This window comes from Archocentrus centrarchus, chromosome 11, assembly GCF_007364275.1.
Source record: "Archocentrus centrarchus isolate MPI-CPG fArcCen1 chromosome 11, fArcCen1, whole genome shotgun sequence".
Lineage (NCBI taxonomy): Eukaryota > Metazoa > Chordata > Actinopteri > Cichliformes > Cichlidae > Archocentrus > Archocentrus centrarchus.
The window spans coordinates 13,577,277-13,593,708 of record NC_044356.1 but is presented as its reverse complement, the minus strand read 5'-3'; the positions used below and the strand labels follow the sequence as shown (position 1 = coordinate 13,593,708).

The window sequence follows — 16,432 nt, the reverse complement described above, 5'->3', positions numbered from 1 at the left end:
TGTGAAACCACTAAAACACAAAAAACATGAAAATGTAAAGTTAAGATACAAAGCAACTTCTTACCAACTCCATCTCACTGATCTTCTGCTGGAGCTGGCTGATGTGCTCCAGCTGTTGGCTGCTCCTGTCCTGGTGCTTTCTGACCTCAACATTCATCTCTTCCAGCTGCTGTTGGTACTGAACGAGCTGCTGCCTGGCCTGCAGAAGATCAGCTGCAGTGCTGCTGTGACTGGTATTCCTCAGTGTCTCACCTGCCTGCAGCTGTGATTGTCAGTTGGATCAGATGGTAGAAAAATAAAGAGGAAAATGCAGCTTCAGTTTATAAAAGTTACAAGACCAACTTCACAAAGATATATTGATTATTCAATACTTAAACAAGTCAAACTCAAATAGAAGTACCATATTAAAAGCGTAAAAAGTACAGAATAGATAAATAGCTGAGTTCTGGTAAATATTAAAGTATTTTTACCTGCTGGAACTGAATTTGTAGCTTTTGGCTTTGCTCTGTCAGCTCCAAAAATTCTTTCATGATCTCATCTTTCTCTTCACGAGCCTGCTGAAGGTTGGATGTGAGCTGGGTGATGATGCCATCTCGCTGCTTCAGCGCTGCTTCAAACTCCTGCAGCTATAAATTCAAAATTAAATAGAATTAAGTAAAAATCCCCAAACAGAGATGAATGAGTTGATTTCTTTGAAGCACTAAAAAGGAAGCCAACTCATACAACTACACATACACTGTAAGCCAGTAAAGATCAGGAATAAAAATATTCCTACCATCATCACTTTAACCTCAACGTGAACCTGTTTAAATATTAGATCTGATTATAAAGTTCTGACACCACCTATTAAAAATACATAGAAAATTAAAAAAAAAAAGGTTTAAATTTAACCAGTTTTTCTTTCAGCGTCATTTCCTTGTGCACTTTTTATGAAAGGTTCTAGCTGTGTCTGTTGCAGAAGCCCCCTTTTGATCACTTGGGTTTCACCATGGACCTCAAAGGTGGTTTTTGAGTTTAATGGGTGGAGTCACTGTACTTTGTGTTAAGAACTCACCCCTCAAGAATACATAATCATACAGGGCTACAGTGGACGCTGGTGGAATTGAGTAGCTTTTTAACAAACAATTCATTTGTCTTTGTATACATGTCAAGGCTTATAACTCATATCTTCCATAATGACATTTAAGTCAGAATTTTAATTAGGGCTAGTTTTTAGTTTTGTTGTAAATATTGCATGCTGTAATGCAAGAGAAAAAAAAAAGCAGTAGTACATCTCCACTCTATGTATTTTCTCAACACACTGACTAATGGACAATGTAAGATAAAGAAAAGAGGAGGACCACAAAGAAAGTTCACGGATGTAGTGAAGAAGGACCCGCAGAGTGTTGGTGTGACACAAGAGGATGTTAGGGATAGGGTGAGATGGATGCAGATGATCCACTGTGGCGACCCCTAAAGGGAGCAGCCAGAAGAAGACAGCAGCAGAAATGGAATTAGAAGAAAAACAATGTATAATACTGTACTAAAAATGCTCACCTGCTGCATGCCTTCTGCACCAAATGCAGACCTGATTTCTTCAAGCTCTTGTCTCAGCTCCTCCACTGCCCGGGTCTTGGCCTCTAGTGCATCCTCCAAATCCTGCCTTGTACCCCCCTTTGTCACCTGTTGCGGGGACTCCACCTCCTCCTGAGGCAGTAAATACCATTAAGAGCCATTGAGGCATTTATAAAGATAGAAGATAAGGTTTTAGAACAAGCTTAGCAGTTAGTCCCCACCAATTAGCAACAGCTTTTACTTAGAGGAGCCATAAGCTACATGAAAGAAAGTGCACAAAATCAATCAATTCCTGACATATTAATATGTCAGACAGTCTTCCATCTATAGTAGATAACACAAGTTTAAACATAGCTGCAGAAAAGTGGTCTGGAATTAGGATTAGGAAATGTGGCTGATACATAAGTAGGTACGAATACTAATAAGATTCTTGAGACCCATGTCATTATGATTCTGCTTAAAAGCTTAAATTCTTCATCAGTTCCCATTCTGACCAATTACTGATCTACTGTGTTAAAAAAAATCAGGCCTGGGTGCTGGTTTAACTCACAGGTTGAGCAGGTGATAAGATGCTGCAAGGCTAAATGCCCTAACCCCCCCCCCCACACACACACACACACTTCTTGCTCTTCCTGCTTTCCTGTCTCCACTTCATTGAGCTGTCTAATAAATGCAAAATGCCAAAAAATAAAAGAGCTAGGCCTACACAGGCTTCAATAAAACCATTTCACTACTGAGGAAGAAATCAGAAAAAGACTTGCATGTAACAAAGAAGTTCAAACGCTTCAATTCCATGAGTTTTCCACAGGCTTGGATATATACAATTCTATTATTGTACAAAGATCTGACATTTTCTTTGATTTTCTTTTTAAAAATAATTTAATCACACTACTTTATATAAATACATTGTAGCAGAAAGATTTCTAGCTAACATTTACTCTTGTAATTTTGTTTTGGTCTCATATTTATCCAAAAATTCCCCGGAATTCTTTTTGCACTTAAAACACATTTCTGGTTTTTGCTCTCTAACAGTCCTCGGCTGTAGTGATCAGCAGCTCGCTGGTTCTGTCTTTTCAGTTCGAATATAACCTCAGTGACTTTAAAGAGACCAGCTCTTTGTGTAACACCTCCTGTCCTCTAATCATCCACCCCATTTGAACTTCATTCTGCTCCAGCTTTCACAGATAATTTACGCCTCTGAAATGTCACAAAGCCCTGTTCAGTCTGAAACATGTGACTCTTTTCTGCTTTCAAATTTGTCATTTGGAAATAACAATGATCCCCCCCCCTTACATCACAATTTTTAAATGCCTCACATAGATATAGTTAGAGCACAAAACAGGTGTGGTTAGTGGGTTATAGGAAATATTACAGGAGGCTAAAATATTAAGCAAATCCAGAGTAAAGCCCAGCAAGCATTAGCAAGGCCAAAGCAGAGTGGAAAGAACTGCTCGATCAGATTACTGTACCCAGATAAAATCCTTTGAAGGCATCATTAGGTTGTCTGTGATCTCATCAAGGCATCCATTTACCTGTTAATTCACAAGGCTATCAGTCAAACATTAAGATCAGAGAAATGTAACGGAGGAGCCCACATAAATTCAGTGATCGCTGATTTGTATCATTTATTCTCTTTAAAATACTCTCAAAATGTTGATTAAAGTGCATCAACTAAACTCAAAACTTAGACTCATCTCACCGACTCAGTCAGTGAATTACCACGTAATGTCGTAAGTCAACAAAAGAATAGAGAATTAGAAGATATTTAAAAATCTGTATACTAATACGGATTTTCATAAAAGCACAGATTGTTTCACTTCTATTTCACTCACGCTCTGAGAAAATGTACAGCAGCCAACAAGGACACGGCGTAAGAACAGAAGTTATTTATCCATGAAGAATATTTCCAGCACATCATAATATCACCTTTCAAGTGGCTAAGAGGACCAGAGACAACAAAGATAACAAAAAGGTATTTCACCCTGCATTATGATTTCCAATTTCCATTTTCAGATGAAACCAGAAGAATATGCAAAAAGGCTCCATGTAAATGATAAACCAAATGATATATAGTGGAACTGTAGATAAGGCAGTTAATAAGCCACAATTTTTCTCCTGCCAAAACAAAGGAAAAAAAGAAAGAAAGAAAAGGAACATTTATGACAAAGTGGTGGTTTATATTTTGAGAAAAACTGTCTCACCTCTGAGGAATAATCCTCTGCAGTGGTGGAAACTTCACTCTCTGGCTGCAACACACAAAAAATAAAACCAACATGTTAGCCACATTCATACATGATTTCAGTCACAGCACTCGCTTCATTTTGTGAATTAATTTTATTAATTTAATTCTTCCAATTTTTAGAAATGATGCCTGCCATATGTCCTATTTCTGTATGCGCACTGCATTAAAATGTGGTGCCAGCCTACTTCTGCTACACAGCTCCTTTCTCACTCCTGCAGTTTAATGACCATCATTATTGAAGCCTATTTTTGGGTTAATTCCTGGGTCATAAATTGAAACTGGGGCGGGGGGCAAAGCAGAAGAGAAATGTCTCGTTAGCTTCAAATGACTGGAGAATGGAAGTACCACATTAGAAAAAGTTGACAGGAATAAGTAAAAAAAAAACTGAACATGCACTTTCCTTCCACTTCATTTTGTGTGAAGAAAGGGGAGAACAGAACGGTCTACAACTTTTGAGGAGTAAAGACATGAAAATTACTTTCATTTTTATTTCATGAAAAGAACGGGACAGTAAAGAACAAATTACACCCAACCCACAACATTTGCAGGGACAACATACTAACACAACCCTACAAGCTGAAAGTATGCCAACCCCAGCCAAGGAACCTCTTACCTGTTGATTTTCAACAGGTAACAGAAGCAGTGATGAGCAGTCAGCCTTGTAACATTGTAGCCTCCATTTCTACACATGCATATTTTTCTCCAGTAGAATCACTGTGGCCCTAACATTTTTCTGCTCAGTACTTTTACACTAAAAGAAAGATGTGTGATTTGTGATATTGCGTGGGACCAGAGCTTGAAGTATATATTGTTCACTAGTAATTGTGTAACAGTTAAATGCGGGAAACATTAAGATGTTTATATGCTGTTAACTTGTATTTGTTTTAGCCTGTAGTTGCTGACAAATGATGACAGCTTAAACCTGAGAGGATCCAAAAATTACAAATTGCAATCAAAATGTTCTGTGACTCGGGCCATAACAAGTAAAAATCATGTGAGATTTAAATTTGGCCAATCTCGCCTTCAGGTTCATCTCCTTGTCTCTCCTTGCACACAGAGATCGCTGGATGGACAACCTGTTCTGAATATTTGTGTATCTGTGATATGTGAAGGATCTCCTCCACTGTGTCAATTCAGCCCTGTAAACTGAATTTCTTATTGGGGAAGAGAACTAAGCCGCATCAACCCAAATCTGGCAATTGAAGATTGTGTTTTGAAATTTTAATGCACTGTGAGTAGGTACACACACTGACAAGCTCGTGTTTGAGGCGCTAAATGTTTTCCCTCAGACGCCTCAGGACATTACAACAGAACTCTTCACTGACAGTCTGACTCTGGGGGACCCATTCACAGTCCATAACTCTATGCTTCGCTCTATGCCCCAACCAGTTGCAGCAGATGGCTCTGCCCCTCCCCCAGCCTAATTCTGCTGAAGGTCTCTTCCTATTAAAATGGATCTCCATTTCCCAATTATTGTCGAGGGCTGCTCATAGGGGATTTCTCTCTAATAACACAGGGTCTCTGCCTTCAAGCATAAAGCACAGTCTGAACTGCTGCTATAAAAATGAAAATGAAAATTGAAGTGCAGGAAAAACAAAAAGCATGCCAGTGGCCGTGTTCCTGCCCTAATTTACCGTCCTCTTGGACACCGCATATTTGTCCACAGAACAAGATCCAGCTCTTATCACCAATGATGATCTTTGCTGTGAAAGTCAGGTCAGTTTGACACTTAAGTAGAGGGTTAACATTTGTGCAAATTTCTCTGGTGAAATCCCCCCATGTGCAAGTGAGAGGTCAGAACAAGATGTCCACAGAGCGCTGGAAGTGGTCTCGAGGTGTACAAGCAGACAGCCTTGAAGGGAAGATCAGCCTAATTTACACGTTTTTTTTTTTCCTTTTTGTGCATGGACTCACTAAACTGCATCTCGTAATATCACAGCTCTATTGCGCCATGACAGTTACACTGATGCAAATATTATTATGCGACGGTCTAAGAGGCATCAGTGAGTCAGCCCACTCATATTTGGGTTTAAATCTCTTTGAGATGCTTGACAGCGGAAAACACTGATGCTGTTGTGTTTCCAAGCAACCCCCTCCTCCCCACCACAGGCCCCATGAGCAGTTAGTCTGGGATAAGGACAAAAAAACAAAAAAAAAAAAATGTTGTGAGACAGAATTAAACAACAACAAAACATTTTAATTTAAGTGACTCAATAATTTATCAACATAAACAACTTCTCACAATCCACTCTGTATGATTCAGTCCCTAAAATCCATGTTTCATTGTTGGTGATGCATGCCAGCTGCCATCCAGGCAGGAGTAAATTAGTTTTGTCCAGGTCTTTGTAATAGGGAGAGATGGTGGGCTGCTTCCAAGGTAAAAAAAAAAAAAGTGCTTCCGAAACACCAAGGCATTCAGCCAACCTTAAGGTCTGCTGAAAGTGCTGCAAGGCCACAGGAACTGGTCGCACAGACCGTCACATCTCAGTCTGTTTAAATGCAATTGTCTGTTTCCATGGTAAACCCGGTATTTTGTGGGCATGTACTGCATCAAATGTGCAGAGGGTTCAGGGAAAGAGTGGCTGTTAAAGAAAACCGAGAGGGCTCGAATGATGGGAGGAGGGAAAAAAAAAAAAAAGCCTAAGTGCCTTAGGTCCACATATTAAAAAAAAACTGCTTTAGATCGATTTTCTTCAGAACGGTGGCTGAATATTTATTTTTCAGGACTGTTTAGACTAAATGTTCAGGCTCAAACCAATTGTCATAAAATAGAGGAATTCAATGCAGTCTGAAAGGTTATGCAACTTGTAAGGCTTACACACAGAAAAAATGGGGCTGGCACATAATATTTGTGAAAATGAAATAAATTTCAGAAAACTTAAACACTGAATGTTATCAAATAGCACATTTGATGAAATTACCTCAGTGAAACTAAGCAACTAAGATCTTGATCAAATCCAAATCACGCCATTAACAGACAAACAACAGACGCTTGTCTAGCAGTCAAGTTTTCTGCAGCAGCGCCAGATCAAACCAATCATGCAAGCACTATATCATAGTGTGGCAGCTTACCCCAATATGTCGATATTGGCTACGCATACAGTCATCGGCCAGAAAGATGATTTAAAGTGACTTTGAATATGGTATAAACTGTTGGTGCCAGACAAGCTGGCCTGAGTATTTCAGAAACTGCTGATCTACTCGGATGTTTCTACATCACCATGTCTCGGGTTTACAGAGAATGGTCTGAAAAAAAGAAAATATCCAGTTCTCTGGGTGAAAATGCCTTTTTGATGTCAGAGGTCAGAAGTCAGAGGAGAAAGGCCAGACTGTTACGAGCTGATAGGAAGGCATCAAGAACTCAAATAACCACCCGTTACAAAACCAAGGTATGAAGAAGAGCACACCAGGTGCCACTCCTCTCAGCTAAAAACAGGAAACTGAGATTAAAATTTGCACAGGCTCACCAAAATTGAAAGCTCTGAAAAACACTGTCTGACCTGATGAGTCTCAATTTCTGCTACAACATTCAGATAGCAGGGTCAGAATTTGGTGTAAACAAAAGAAAGCATGGATCCATCCAGTTCAGGCTCCTGGCGGTAGTGGAATTAATTTACCCTCCCGTCACCACGTCAATTCAAGAGAGCGTCTATGTGCAGACAAAATCTGCAGCACCTGTGATGCTATCACGTCAATAAAGACCAAAATCTCTCAGGAATATTTTCAGCACCTTGTTCAAATGAAGAACTATGGTAGTTCTGAAGGTAAAACGCACTAAAAATATGAACCTAATAAAGTGAGTATATGCCAATAAACAACAAGAAATGTCAGTAGAGAAAGTTTTCAAATAAATAAAATCAAATTAAAAATATGTTAAATGTTTGTTTTTGGTACATGTTTATGTAACCTCCCATGCTTACCCTCCATGTTTCAAAATCAGTATTAAATTTCCTTCAAAATCCAGTATCTGTCAGGTTATAATATGCTGTAAGGTGTGGTCTTATATCATAGACAATGCAAAAATGTTTTAAGCTGGGTCTAAGTTGGGGATCATAGGGGAGCTGTTAGACTGGCAAATGGTTGGGGCCTCAAACAGCCAGTCATATTGGCATCACAGGTATAAAGTCAAAACTATAAGGCCTTTATATGACCTTTTGTCCTATAGTTCAGCTAAGTATGTTGCTTCTTATAAGTGGTGATCCATGGTGATGGTCTTTACTGAAGGTCTCTGTAATTACACGCTTTGCAATGTGGTTTGGTCAACTACTGAAAATCGGTTTCTGCAAAACAAATAGAGCTGTAACTCTTCGTCTACCTTCATTTATGAACTTTTTTAAAATCCAAAAAGTCTGACAGCCATGCAGTTTGGAAGAGGCAATAAAAAAAAAATATCTACCTCTATGTTGTACGTCTGGTCATGCTTGACAGTCTCTCCACTCCTGAGCGTCTTGGTGAAAGTAAACTCTGTGGTGTGTGGGTCTCTATTTCCATCTTGTCCTCCACCCGAGACACCTCTCCTCCCACAGACTGATCTGGTTCGACCTCCACCCCTTCCCTGTGAATCCCCCTCCGAGTCCTCGGCTGGCTTCTTTTTCTTCTTCTTTTTCTGTTTCTTCTGGGAGTCGACGTAAGCTTTTCTCTGGGCGTACTCAGCCAGCTGGAGGCAGAAAAAGGATAAATATTTAGTGTTAAATATAATATTTATGCTTCAAGCTGGTCCATGAAAATTAAAAATGATTAGCAAACACCTTAAACAGCCATTAAAGCGTTAGTGTAATTCACATTTACAGTTGTAGATTCCAGTCAGCTCTTTTAACCCAAATGTTCATGAACCACCTGCCTCCCCATAACTATTAGTATCTTTAACACATACTACTTACTTAAAAAGTAAATCATATATGAACCTACTCTGAGTCGAAACAGTTTGGTGAAACTCAAGCGAAACATTTGTTTGCCCCAAACATGCGATCTTGCTGCTCCGAGTGAATCCTCCCTCCCTGTGTCCATATGACTCGACACGCCTCTTGCTGTGCCAGGTGTTAATCCTGACTGAAGGGATTTTTAAACTATGTCAGCGATCTGTGTAAACAGCCAGCAACATGTTACACTATCGTCACAACTTTCAAAATTTATTTCATTTAATCTCATCTCAAAGAAACACATGGCCTTGTTTCCTGAAAAGTGACCTTAAATAAAATTTCAATCAATACGAGCGCAAACGTCTATCCCCACACTGATCTGTTTCATAAGATGGAACATGTGTGCTACTTTTCCTATCCCTAATCTTTCCGAGCATCGTGTTGATCAGCCTCTCCCGGTCACTATCCTATCACTCTAAACAGAAACAAGAATTTAAATGACAAACTCTCATTGATTGCTCTAAAAAACAAAACAAAACAGCAAATCCACACATTTTAGAAGCATATGAGCTGTAAAAACAAAGCAAACCCAACTAATTAAATTATCTAAACACATATTTTAGGGAGGGGGGGGGAAAAAAAAAGAAATCATGCTTGCAGTACAACACTTATTGTGCCAATAATATTTCTGCCTTTACACACCATCTTTTATTTTAATCACCTACAAAGAAGAATATATTCTGTTTGTTTATGAAATATCATCCTAATTAAACAGCCTGGACAGTTGATACTACTGAAATTTATTATGTATGAACAACTGGTGACAGCAAATAAATGACAGAGAGAGCAAAGCAGGGGCTGCAGGTGTCACACCACAGGTAAACACACAGAAAGCCTTCACAGGGTGGTGAAAGTGAATTAGATAAAGAAAGAAGGGCTACACCTTGGATAACTGAATCAAAACATGGTGACAGGTTATAATGAAGATAATAATGACATTTTTTTTTTTTTAAATGGCCTAGATTCTATATCTAGGAGGGTCGTTTGGCCGTATTTTGCCCATGTCCATCATAGACATGTAAACATATATTAACAGAGACTAGCTACTATTTTTTTTGCATTGAGATTGACTTAAAAGTGTTTCTGTGCTTCATCGGGGGACAAATGGTTAAAATCAACCAGGTCAAAATCAGGTGTGTATTACACTGTAGGACTGGGTACATTATTTATACACACACACACACACACACACACACACACACACACACACACACACACACACACACACACACACACACAGGCTGACCTTGAGCTAGAATTGTCTCTCTGTGGTTTTATGCTAAGGATGGTAATGCTTGATCTGTCTGTTGGACAGATCAAGGTCGACAGTCTATCAAATACTGTGACTAGTTTGTAACAAAATTGTAGCAGAATTACAACAACTGTTTACATGGAGTGTCATGAAAAAAATTTCTAAAAAACATTTTTCCTCAGAATTAAATAAATGATAGACTGAATATTTATAAACTAATCTAGGAATATCTGCTTTTGTCTAATGAATGAAACACCTGACAAATCCAGAAAATGAATAATAGTAAAAGAATTCTCGTACTAATAGATTTTAAAATTTGCCCAAAGAATCATGCAGTTTAATGATAAAGCAGAATTTGTGCATTTATATCATAGTAACAAAAAGTATTTGACTTTGACATCAAAACAAAGAAGTGATAGAAATTTTTAAAAATGAAGCTTTACGAGATCTTAAAGAAAAAAAAATACAGAAATGTCATAAGAAATGTCACCTCTATATTCATAAGAAAACAGTTATGAGAAGCCACAGGATCAAAAGCAAACAAAGTAAATAACATAAATTAAACAAGGGAACATAAATGGTGTAATGTACTGAGGGTTTTCATCCATTAGTGCCTGCGTGAGTATGACAGTGCACACAAGCGAGTGTGCACGAACGGTGAAGCACACTTTAGAGTACAGTCGACCCGCTCGGCCTTAGACTGGTATCAAAGGTTTTTTACACCCCACTCCTATAGCACCAGCTTAAAGTTGGCATGTAAGTGGGCACTTTGTAACTGCTCGTTTGGTGATACTGCACAAAAGGTTAGAAGCTGACACAACAGAGCTGAGAGTGGGTGTTGTCTTCATGTTCCCCACCTACAATAAACAGGCTTAAAAGCTCAAAGGGCTCTTGATCTGTGCCTCTGCACCTCCACGCATGACCCATATCTTGTCCAGGCATACCCACGAGCTTTAAATACCCGAGGATACAGGATAATATATGAATGAACACCACTCATACAGGATGGGAGCTATCCTACGTCAGTCAGAGAACACAGGGTGATTTCTGCTGGCAGGTCTGCTGTACATGAACACTATCACGCATGAGTCCAGGGAACCACCGGCCTTTCACTGAACTCATAGCAGGCTGCCCTATTTGGCTGAGCAGAGCAGAGCACTGGCTGAGCATATGGAGAAGTGAAGCCTGTGTCACTCCATCACCATCTGGGAAAGCAGAAGAAACTACGTAGGTGTATCACCATCTGCTGTCGCTAAACATTTACACAGGCACGTTTTTATATTATATATATATATATATATATATATATATATATATATATATATATATATATATATATATATATATATATATATATATATATATATATATATATATATATATATATATATATATATATATTTGATAGCACATAATGGAATATGTCTGTTACAGTTCCCACAGATCAAGGTGGTGTTTTTTAAAGCTGCATTATTTATTCTTGGACTCTACTAGAGTAGCTTTGTTTGATTCACAGTGTAAAATAATCCATATTTGTCTAATACTAGGTCCTGCTGCAGCACATTAGTTCATTTTCTGTCTGAAACATGTTCTCTTCTCTTTAAGGCCTCCAGTTAAGCCAAGTTTTCCTCACTGGGTTGCTCAAATATGTCCTAACAGCAAACTCAGGACCTGTGAAAACCCATATCAGGAATATCCAGTCTTACTGACATCACAAAGAGTCAACAACAGAAGAAAGCTGTGTGAAGCTGAACATTTTTTGTACATACGCTGACATCATTATTTAAAACTCTCACAACTCTTAAATATGAGCATTCATCACTGGAATGGTATATATACACAGAAAAGAAAATAAAGAAAAGAAAAACGGTTTCACATTTTTATTTGTCAAACCAACAGTCCATTTCTAAACATATTCAATTTACCGTCATGTGTCAAAATCCTCATATTTGGGAAGCCAGAAACAACTAATATAACTTAATTTTTTTAATGACTGAAATACATTGATCACTGTATCTCTAGTATGTATACTCATCCAGTCAACACCCACGAGGGGAAAAAATGTTAGACGCATTAAAATATGATACAGTCCTGCACACGTACACTAACGACAAAGATGACAATAGTAAACAGCAGAATAAAGTAGCCACTTTTTCTACGTCAACCAAAAGGACAATGTAAAAGCTTATTTAAAATAGAATTTATAGCAGAACTGCTGCATTTGATTGCAACACTCACCAACCACATTAATGGGTACACCTTGCAGCACAGATTCAACAAGGTGCTGGAAACATTCCTCAGAGATTTTGGTCCATATCAACATGATAGCATCACACAAACAGGTTTGAGAAGATTTTGGCTTTGTGACATGGCTTTCTGGCATGGCACATTATCCTGCTGGAAGCAGCCATCAGAAGATGGGCACACTGTGGTCATAAAAGGAAGGACGTGGTCAGCAACAATACTCAGGCTCAGTTTAAGAGGGGTACTGCCTCTCATTAGATATTTTTTCTTTTCTGGACCGTTCTCTGTAACCCTAGAGACAGTTGTGAGAATATCCCAATGATCAGCAGCTTCTGAAATACTCAGAGCAGCCCATCTGGCACCAACAACCATGCCACGTTTAAGTCCTCTTAAAAATCACTTTTTTCCCCCAAATCTGATGCTCAATTTAAACTTCGCAGGTCGTCTTAACCATATCTACATGGCCTAAATGGATTGACCTGCTACCTTATGATTACCCTATGTGTGGTCTAATAAAGTGCTGGTGAGTGTATTTCTCTAGTAAAGCGGTGGATCAGTATATGATTGAAAGCTCTGTAAAGTGGCATGTTGATATCTGTGAACAAAGCTGACCATCCTTAGTAACTCCTCAGCCTCTCTTAACTGATGTATAAAATCTATTATATAATATATTTTTTTGCCTGGAGCAATCATATGTTGATAGCTCGGGAAAAAGAAAATATACTGACTGTTTAGTTAATGTGATGCTTTTGATATGGCTAATACAGCAACACACTGTGTCAGATTTCAATAACTAAATGGCCTTCTATAGTTTGAAGACTGTCAGACACACTACTAAAAAATTCCCAACATCACTGAAAACAGCAGTCCACTGTAGCCCAGAGAGGAGGAAGCTCACAGCTCCTCATGTCATGTGCCCAATGAGAGAGCCAGCAGCACTGTGTTAGTAAGTACTGTGCTACTTCAGGGAGTAAATCCTCTGTCATGCACACATTCAACCTTAGCTATCAGGTTGTGAAATAAAAACCAACAGTAATTGAATCACCGCCTCAACCTGCTTTATCACCACTTTGCAGTTAGTATTACATCTGTGAACCATTAAATGGGTTCTAAACACAGTTGTGCAATGGCCATAACACATGTAACACATAGGACATGACACAGGATGAACGGTAAACATGTCGACAAGAACTGACTCCTGCACTCAGTTCTCTCCCAGGAATGTTTTAAGCAGAGTCCTTTCAGTGGTTTATCCTGTGACAACAAAAATTCAATTGTACCTACTGTATTGTCAGTGAACAGTTTGTTAACCATGGTAACAAGAGTAAATCAAAGCCACTGTGTGAGGCAATTCAATGCCAGCGGAACTTACACGCCTCCTCCTGCTCACTTTCAAAGAATTTATCTTTTATTTTTTGTTGTTGGAAAAGATGTTGATCCATAAATACAATAGGAAAATAATAAATGTGACAGGGTGTCACATTTGGTTCAGTTGAATTTGCAGGAATTCTTTATCAAATATTCCTTATTTTATAGCTCTACGTGTCTTTGCTTTTCAAAAGAAGAAGTTAATATGTAAGAAAGACACAAGTATCCATTCAGCCTCCTAATGACTGCTGCACACAATCTTCATTCCCACCCCAGAATAGCACAATGCAGAAAGCAACACAGAAATGTTACTAAAAAAAGGCTGCAACTCAAACAAGATTAACCAAAGACCAATGGAGTGCACTAGATTATTTTACTTACAAAGGAAGCTCTGAAACTGACAATCAAATCTTTTCACCCTGGACTGACGCGTCAAACATTTTTCCACAATTATCAAACATCAAGCTCAGCAGCTTTAAAGTATGTACTGGATTTCAGCCAGCGGAAATGCATAATGGCATGCAGGTATAATATCCTGAAACACTGTTGTCTTGTCTTCACCATCACTGAATCCCAAATTCACAATGCTAGACTTCGTAAAGTCTCATTTATAAATGATGTTTTTTCCTGCAGCTTCATTAAACTGTAGTATAATTTTTGTACATAACAAAATGATTTCTTCTTAATTTAAGTTGCTTTTATTGTCATTGTAAATACATACAATGAAATTAAGATGTTACTCTATGGTGCACCATAAGACACAGGACATTGACTGGAACATAAACTTGGCACAAAAAGTAAGGAAATTTGTGTTGTAACAATGTTTCTTGGTAATAAATCATGTACTGTTGGAATGCCTGTTTTTTCCCCTTAAATGGTGCAACTTTTCTAAGGAAAATTAATTTCTATGTTGAGCAGGAGAGCTGATTATGTGGGATGCACCCATGAAAAACTTTTGTGTGTGTGTGTGTGTGTTTTATTCCTCAGTCTGTTCCAGTAGCTAACAGCTGAAATTCTCAGCTTGGGGTGACAGTACCTCAGCCAGTGCTGGGCTAGCTAGAACCATGTAGCGCACCATATCACAAAGCTCAAATGATCTCAAACTGGATTCTTCAAAATCACAGTGAGTTCATTGCACCCTGAATTAACTGGATGGATGGATGGATGATGGATGGATGGATGGATGGATGGATGGATGATGGATGGATGGATGGATGGATGGATGGATGGATGGATGGATGGATGGATGGATGGATGGATGATGATGGATGGATGGATGGATGGGCAGCCAACAAACCTCCAGCATTTGTGTGATTCTATATGCACCAAAATCTGTTTTGGTGCTGGAAGGTGCTGGAATGTTTCCAGCACCTTGTTAAATCTGTGCCATGAAGAATTAAGTGAGCTCTGAAGGCAAAAGGGGGTCCAACCCAGTATTGGCAAGGTGTACCTAATACAGCACTAGGTGAGTTAAATGCATTTGTTTTAATTGCAGTGTGCAACTGCAGCATCATATTGCTTCCTGCTTGTAGGTTTTCTTGTAGAATGCTCACTGTAAATATGCTGCATAAAACATATTTAAAAGAGATCTCCTCAGTCTTCACAAAAGTGTTCAAATGCACACTGAAAATTATGATTAGTCATCATCCAATTTAAACTGTACAGCTGCTACACCATCACCTTGGATTAATCACCTGACAATCCCTTCTGAAGCAGTGCAGCCTGACAGAACAGGAGTCTTCAAAACATTTCGTATTACAAACACGCAATACCACAGCTTAAAAATAAAATTTCCATTATCAGATAAGCCAAATAATAGATAAATGAGCAAAGGTGATAATATTCCATTCATAACAGAGAGCAATGCAGGGCACCCCTGTGATTAGTCACCTGAAGGATTAACTATTCAGGCCCGAGGTAAGTAGCTCAACTTGTATCTTTGCCATCCTCAAAACCTTCAACACTATCAGGCGGTGACACTGAGCTTTAAGGTCATTTGAATGCTGAGAAATTCAAATTCAAATGATCTTTTATACATAGTTCAGCATGTGGTATCTCCAATTAGGGCTGAAAATACATTCTATAAACCTTCCATAAATCTTTGATGGATAACATGTCTTATGATTATTAAGAAAAGATTTTGCTTTGTAAATGATCATAAGTATTCATCTGTCAAAAGCACAAACACAAATCAATGATTCCTCACTGCAGAAAGATGCAGAGTGAGGAATCATACTTTCAATGGATGAGACACACTGGAGGAGCAGAGAAACAAATAAACATGCAATCCTTCATGAATTATGAGCATCCCCTGAGCCAAATTAAACAACACTACAGCGGCTGCCCCCTGAGCCCCTCACTATAACTCTGAACCTGTGGAAATGCAAATGGACTGATGCAGGTTAATCCCTGACGCTTCATTAAAAATCAGATCTGTTCCACATGCTAATGATTCCAACGACCAGGATGACAAACAACATAAAAAGCTACTTTCATTTAGTGGACACACACACCTCTATTAATATTTAAAAAAAAAAAAAAAAAAAGAGGATAAAATACACACAGAAAGACAACTAAACCACGACTGCAAAGTGACATGAGAGGTGACTTGTTGACCTGAAAACTGGGAGAGATTTACAGAACAAAGTGTCGAGAGAGTGTCACCCCCCCAACCTGGTGCCTTAAAGATGTAATATCTGAGTCTGTTTCTTTGACCCAAGAGAAAATCTTACAACATCCTGAGTTCTTTAGTGCAGTCAGTGCTGAGTGCTTTTCATACAGGGAGTCTCAGAAGATGTACGGGAGAACTGAGTCAAAGTCCTGAATGAAACCACAACACTCAAATGCCACATT

The 16,432-nt window shown here is 38.7% G+C and overlaps 1 protein-coding gene across 1 annotated transcript in view; it reads right to left on the bottom strand.

Annotated features, from left to right (window-relative positions):
- The window catches only part of LOC115788238 (A-kinase anchor protein 9-like), a 185,360-nt gene that overhangs the window by 58,558 nt on the left and 110,370 nt on the right, over nucleotides 1-16,432 (bottom strand). Inside the window, 6 exon segments of the mRNA XM_030741192.1 lie at nucleotides 65-262; nucleotides 471-626; nucleotides 1,537-1,686; nucleotides 3,024-3,086; nucleotides 3,756-3,800; nucleotides 8,193-8,453. Coding sequence (XP_030597052.1) covers nucleotides 65-262; nucleotides 471-626; nucleotides 1,537-1,686; nucleotides 3,024-3,086; nucleotides 3,756-3,800; nucleotides 8,193-8,453 — 873 coding nt within the window.